Genomic DNA, 7,636 nt, shown 5'->3' with positions numbered 1-7,636 from the left:
ACACACAGACCCCCCCCAAAAGAGAAACAATTCGCTATCTCCCCCCCATTTAGTCCACCCTGAATAATGGTACTTAGCAGCAGCAACAAGTCCAACTCAACTTTATCCCTAGTGTCACCACTGCCGCTCAAAAACAAACATCATCCTGTGCCATTCCCTGAGGTTTATGAAGACGTAACAAACTTTTGTCAAGAAAACAATTAGGACATGGGGATGAACTTGTCAATTGCTAAGACTGCCATTAAGACCTTTTTGTTTCTTTTATAAATTCCCACTTTTCTGCTCTCATACAGTAAGCGACAACGTTTAATGGGAGGGAAGTAGAGTAAGACTAGTAAGTAGTAAACAAATGTTTATTTTTCAAGCAAGTTTTTTTTTCTTGAATGCACCAAGACACTGAATTGAGTTGGTAATAGTTAAGACATTCTGGACTAATAACAAACTGTAGATTTTGAAAGACAGACTGTAGCTGCTCATGCAGTCTGTTTGAAAGAACATGCATAGACCAAAATTATTGTAGGCTAGATCAACAATGATCTAAAGCAATTTTTTTTTTTGCATGAATGCTAGTTTTGAAGCTCTGCGTCTTTGCATGCATATACCACTCGTATTGGTCATTTCAAAATACAAGTATTTAGAAGTACAAAAAACAGGAAGTTGAATCTTTAATCAGCACTCATGTAATGCATATTTCCTGAGAACAGTGTGTGCCATATATCTTTATAAGATAATATGCATTCAATGCAACATAGTAAACCAAACCTAGCAGAGCATTTCTCTCAGCTAAAACATATAAATCTCTATACATCAGCAATTCTCTAGGATACTCTTGATACCCTATTTATTTTAAAGAATGCAAACAGGGTTTTTTTTAATTTCAGAAACTTTCCAATAACCAGGGAACAAAATTTATAGGTTTGCAAAATCAAAGCCATTAAACCTTCCAGTTGGGGAAGTAACTAGAATCTGCAAGAAAACAAGTAAGCTCAGAGAGCACCAAGGACCCCCTCATAAGTAGAATCTGTAATTTTCTACGATAAAACCTGGATTAAGACTTTCATTATGTTTCTACTGAAAATACAGAAGTACAAACCTATATTTAATGCATCACAAGGTTTTTGGCATTTTTGTTTAGTTATTAGGAAGTCGTTTATTCAGCGTGATATTTGCTTGTCTAGGCAAAGAATTTAGAATTTCAAATTTACATTTTAAATGAATGGTACTGGCAAGTCCTTCAAACCACAGGACCTGGTTTGACAATGCAGCATAAGTTTGCCCTGTGATTAATTGGAATAAACAGTGATAAACCAAAGACCAATTAACAGGGATACAAGCTGACAAACAGAATCCATTCTAAAGCTTGGTTCCTGCCAAGGCAATCAGCATTGCTATATGGAAAAACTTAAATGTCAGATAAAGGTAACATAAACTATGCTTCACAGCATGCAAAAAAAGTGCACTTTGTACTGATTCTGACAGTTTGGGGCAAACTGATTCACCATGAAGTTTGCAGGCTGGCAAGCTTTTCTATTCATGGGTGCACAGGAGTAGCATCATTGTTGACATGGGCAAGATGTCCTGGGATTAAAACACATAGGAAACCAATGAAAGGAAGGCCTGTAATTGCTATAAGCAATTGCTGAATCAGAGAATCAGTATCAATAGTAATATTATAAAGCTGCTTGTTATAATGTAAGGAAGTATTTCTACGAAAGAAACAGAGGAAGAAAAACTCCTTGAGAAGTAGAATAATGGTGTGGAATGAAATTAGAATGAAATCACTGATGGTTTCAAGTGAGAGTAGATGCATTTCATGCAAATAGGATAATATCACATCTATAAACTATTTCTTTACATGAGATATATTTGCTGTGCTTTGCTATATACAATGATACAAAACCTGGACAGTGGAACATATTTTAAAATTGCTTTGGTTGATATAAATAAGAAACTTTTGTATACCTGATCATTTTGTAAAAGGAAAATGCAGAACTTTGAGGGGGTTTGCATATAAGTAAATCTTGCAAGATGTTTTAGTTTGGTGTTTCATATTATTCTTCATTTAAAAAAAGGAAGAAAAATACTTAATAAATAATTGTTGTGACAAACCTGTCTTTAACACCTTCTGAGTGTAATTGTTGTCTGGTTCAGGCAGAATCAAAGTTTGTATCACCATAGTAAATTCATTTATTTTGAAGGAATTTTAGATACATCTTGGCAAGAGACTCCATTGGAGAATAATTTAATCTTATTTGTCCTCCTACTTCCATAATTTGATTTTAAAGAGGAAAAAAGTGTTACATACTGTACAGTCCTATTTTTTCCTTGGAAATGCAGTTCCATGCTGTTATACCTTATTTGCTGCATAAGCAGGAGCTTGCATACGGTAAATAATAAAATTGGTTTCATATTTGCTACAGACTGAGACATTTCAGGTTGACATTTTTGTGAAATATAAATATTCACACAGTTATACTTCCGCATGCTGCTTCTGCATGCCACGTTGGAGCATGGATAGGACAGTTCACTTAAGAGGTATGAGGAAACGGCCTTTAGTTGCACATTGAATATCAAGAGCAATGGAAAATGCCACATATTTTCCCCAAAGAGTTGAGTCATCAAGGGCAGTGCAATGGCGAGTCAGCATCCCAGGTTTTCTGAGCTGGGGAAAAGAAACACTCATGCAGCTTTATGCACATCAAAGTATGTGCAGAATCAGCCATATGAAACAGGTTTCTGCATTTAGCTGTCATTTCTCCAGACCCAGGGTCGTTTTCTTCGTATAAGACTTTTAGCTGAGATATACATTGCTCTGCATGAAGAATCAAGATACCTCATGCAGTAGTAGATCACTGAATCTTGGCTTGAAGTCTTGCTTTGTATGTGTGTGTTTGTGTGTGTGTACACATACATAGGGAGACACACACATGGGTATGCAGACACATGCACATATGTATCTGTATCTGTATCATATACAGTATATATGTGTGTCTGCAAGTGTATGTCTATGCACATCCATGTGTACATTGAGTTATGCATACAAACCAACAAAAAGTGATGTGCAAAACATCAAACTGCATAGTAAATATAGGACAGGCTGACCTCCCTTTTAACATCCACAATCTCAGCAAGAGACAAGGATAAACCTGACAAAACGGGAAGCCTCACGGACTGTTACAGCATCAACGGATGGCCACTAAGGCAGCAAGTATCTGAGTTTTTTTAATCAGTTAAGCAAACAGAAGGGGTAGAAGTAGTGAATAAGCACATCATTTTTTTAAAAAAAGTAAACCCCTTACTATGAAAGTTTAACCAGTAAGTAATGGACTCTATATTTTCTCAGATCTGTTGGGTTTATTATGTGCTTGCCCAGTAAATTCTCCTCTTCTAGGACTTCTGTTCCTCTATAGTCTGTTTTGAGCACAGAACATGAAAGAAGCAGAACGATTGATTGTGTCTGCCGATAACAGGATTGTTCCAATTTTACAAGAAAGCTTGATAACATTACTTCCTTACACATACACTCATACACAGCTTGATTCTGTTGTCTTCTTTTCAAATCCCACCTTCATCTTGACTTCTGGAAATGTTCGGTCATGATGCTGCTGCTGGTGGTTTTTGCCTTCTTTTTTCTTTTATCCTTTTTCTTATCAGCTAAGGCCATTCGTGGTGATACTGCCTACCATTCTTTTTTCGCTCTCTCTGCAAATGCTCAAGCTCAGCTTCATACATCATTTCCTGAACTAAGTATTTCTCCCTTCGCATTCTGTCACATAAGTCTTTGGGCATATCTGGAATCAGGTAGGCAATGAAAGACTTTATTCCAAAAACTAGATGCTGAAAGAGAGAGAGAGAGAGAGAGAAAGAGAAAGAGGAGAAGACATTTTAAAAATCCTTATGCTGATCTGACATGGTTTGGAATTTTCCTGTATACTTTTTTGAGAAACCAGATTTGTCCTTGTGCATTGTCCTTTTACAAATTTGTCCTGTGTAGACATACATTCCCCTTTGTGTGTCTACAAAGGGGAGTCAACATCTGCAAGATGGCAGGCACATTAGGATTAAAGCCTTGTCTTGTGTGTACCAATGTCATGCCATAGCCACCATCTTGACTCCTTTGAACCTTAACTCCTGATCAGCTCAAGATTGACTCAGCCTTCCATCCTTCCAAGATCGTAAAATGAGGACCCAGATTGTTGGGGGCAATATGCTGACTCTGTAAACCTCTTAGAGGGGGCTGTAAAAGCACAGTGAAGCAGTATCTAAGTCTAAGTGCTACTGCTAATCCTCATGGATGCTCTGTCCTTCAGTTTCCTCAAAACTTTAATTTTCAGAGTTCTTTAACATTTCTTTGGAATATTTAATGGTTACTGAAGGCGGTCAACAGTATTAAGTATCTGGGGGTGCAGATAACTAACAGTCTGAATTGGTCTCTCCATACCTCATCCTTAGTGAAGTGTGCAAACCAGCATCTGCATTTCCTGCGTCGGATGAGAAGAGCACATCTCTCTCCTTCTCTCCTGGCCACTGTTTACAGAGGCATGATTGGGAACATTTTAACAAACTGCATCACTGTCTGGTTTGGTGGCAGCAGTGCCTCAGATAGAAAGTCCATACAGAGAGTGGTAAGGACTGCTGAGAAGAGCATAGGAAGCTCGCTCCCTGGTATTCAGCATGCTGCTTATAAGCACTATGTGCTTAGGGCTCAAAGCATTATTAGAGACCTCACGCACCCACTTTATGGTCTGCTTTTGTTGCTCCCCTCTAGGAGGAGGTTTCAAGGTATTTCTAGCAGGACTACCCAATTCTGTAATAGCTTTGTTCCCTATGCCAGCCATCTGGTAAACTTTCAAGATTTGTCTTTCTTGCCATGCACATGTATACATAATCCAAATTAGATTGTGTTGTCTCTCTGTGTCATATAATATATGTGGGTATATGCTTAATTCTGTATTTATTTATTTTTGTCATATTCATGTGTTGTATATTGGAGGTGGTGACCCTTTGAGAGTTGCATGCAATGAAATTTCATTTTAATGTATGCCAATTAGTGTACATTCAAAGTGACAATAAAGTTATTAAAGGTATTATTCTATTGGATAATTTGGCTTATTATTTGGTGGGGGTTTTTGGGGGGAGGCTCACATTTTTTGTCATCCTACTGCTGCTGTTGAAGTGAACTGAAGTTCATAAAAGCTTAGGCATTTTAATAAAATGTGTTATCAATGCTACCAAATTCTTGACTTTTGGTCACTACTGTATAGACTAACTATGATATTGACAACTAAATCAGGGAAAATCAAGGAAGCCTCAGATGCTTGTATATACAATTGCAGAATGAAAGAACCTCATTGGTTGCCTTAACTCCATTAAGTACTAGAATTATGACTATTATTATTTCTAACAATTTAATTCTCATTTTAATTAAAAATTGGGAAGCACATTTTCCATCAAAGTGAATAATTATGATTGTATCTCTATTAATCCTTTTAATTTCCTTTATGCTACTGCTGATAGATAAAAAGGCATATGGATTTTATCCTAACTAAGAAATATGATATAGATTTGAGGTCTTTCAACATCTCCAAATATACATATTGACTTTAATGTAAGAGGCAGGATTTCTGACAGCACACGTGCGATTCGTGGTGAAAAATAAATTCTTTGTAGAATAAAATTAAGTTGCTGTATCACATGTTTAAGGTAAATAAATTCATTTCACTCATTTTAGCATTGACTAAGCCTCTTTTAAATTAACAATAATTACACTGTATTTCAATTAAGTTGCTCATAAATTCTTCAGCATTTGGGCACTAGGGGTGCAAGTCTCTGTTTTGGATAATTCCAGACATCATAAAATGTGCTTAAACATGTATATGCATTGTATGGATATGTGCAAGTGGATGCATGCATACATTGGTAGGTCACTCACTTGCTAATCAATATGTTTAGCCTATGATGTCACATGAATACAGCCACTATTGCCGTATTTCAAGAGAACTAAGAGAAACTTGCATATTTTTCCCCTGTATTTTTCCCCTGCATAAGACAGCTAAGTGGCTCTCCATTCAAGTCTCAGTCCAACTCACCTCAAAGACTATAATGAAAGCCAATCGAGCTGCTAGAACATGCCAGAACTGCAAGGTGAATTCATATGGAGTTGAACTCCATGGAGGTGCTCTGTAATCTCTATACCTGTAAAAGCAGAGAAGGACAGCAGTTGATTCCATCTGTCTATCCATCCAGTGATCCTTTTCAGATGTCCACATTGACACCCATGCATGCCTAACTACATTGTGTGTCTGTCTGTCTGTCTGTCTGTGTAGATACACACACACACACAGAGTCCCACACCCATGCATCTATCCACACATCCATCCACGCATCCATCCATGCATCCATCTATCCATCCATCCACATACATATAAATATATACATGTACATATCTCACCCATACACAGACAAATAAAGATTTTTCACCACCACAGGACAGCATAACTATGCTTATATATGAAAAGGTTGGATATTTCATTACATTTTATTACTTATCACCGAGATCCCCAACCTTTTGGGCACCAAGGACCAGTTCAGCAGAGAGAGGTATTTCTGAGGACCGGAGGGTGTGTGGTTTTGTGTCCTGCCTGCATCTCATGGATGGGGCTTTCCTTGTTTGTGTGGCCCGGTTGCTGGCATGCTGTGGTCCGGTACTGTTCCACAGGCCAGGGGTTGGGGACCCCTGACTTATCAGGTTTTATTTATTATATTGAATTTCTGGTTAATGATCATAATGGATAGTATATATCTCTTATACTAGATGTGCACGGGTGCGCACGCCCACACGCCCACACGTGTGCACGCACACACACACACACACACACAAAGAGAGAGATAGGAATATCTCCAGAAAAAGAACTGGGTCAACAGCAAATGGAAAAAGGGAAATGAATATGTGTCAGCTTGCTTCCCTAATCTCAAACTCTCCAGACAACTGTAGCGCAAGCCATTTAACTGTTGGTTGGATTAGGCTGCATTAGGCAAAAGCACATTATAAAATGTGATCCTTCACCATTTCTGGGAGAGCCACACCATGTGCACTGGAGATATAAGTAGGAAGGGGGAGGACTTTGGCTGACAAAAAAAGAGGTGAAAATGATTTTTGTTCATTTTGCAGCCTTTCTCAAAGGAATAGCAGTTACTCTGCTTGGTGGGTTTGTTGCTGTCATTTTTACCCTTACTTTGTTAGACTTTGTTATTTTTTGCATTGCTATAAGTAGCTTTCAGTCCCAGACACTTGCCCCAGAGACTTAGGAATATAAACACTTTAGTTCAATTAAAAAATGATAAATGCATATCGCACAAACATAATTGATAGAATTCACTTAAAGTTACGCAGGGTAACATTTTCAGTATCTCTTACTCAATCCCCACACATAGGGATGTCTTTCCATTTGCATGGTCAAAATTAATATTTTCATTAATTGAAAGTTAAAAAGCAATTGTGGAATCTAAGATTTTAACAGGCTTCCTCATACAATTAGAATGATCTTCATCCTGGAAGTTACCGAGTCATGCATGTAATACATACCTGCAGTATCCTGAATATCCTTTGCCGAGTTCACTCAGATCAAATATTGAT

At 37.7% G+C, this 7,636-nt stretch overlaps 1 protein-coding gene across 1 annotated transcript in view; it reads right to left on the bottom strand.

The window, feature by feature from the left end:
- Positions 1 to 339: 339 nt before the first annotated feature.
- Positions 340 to 7,636, bottom strand: part of ANO3 (anoctamin 3) — a 247,250-nt gene continuing 239,953 nt past the window's right edge. The window contains exons 25-27 of the mRNA XM_081329964.1: positions 7,586 to 7,636; positions 6,090 to 6,195; positions 340 to 3,837 (exon numbers count right to left, since the gene is read on the bottom strand). The exon at positions 7,586 to 7,636 is cut by the window's right edge and continues 30 nt beyond it. Of these exons, the coding sequence (XP_081186090.1) occupies positions 3,655 to 3,837; positions 6,090 to 6,195; positions 7,586 to 7,636 (340 nt within the window). The 3' untranslated portion in view covers positions 340 to 3,654. The remainder of the gene's footprint in view (positions 3,838 to 6,089; positions 6,196 to 7,585) is intronic.

The sequence above is a fragment of the Vipera berus genome, assembly GCF_964194415.1.
Source record: "Vipera berus genome assembly, chromosome: 1".
NCBI lineage: Eukaryota > Metazoa > Chordata > Lepidosauria > Squamata > Viperidae > Vipera > Vipera berus.
This window is presented reverse-complemented; position numbering and strand designations above follow the sequence as displayed.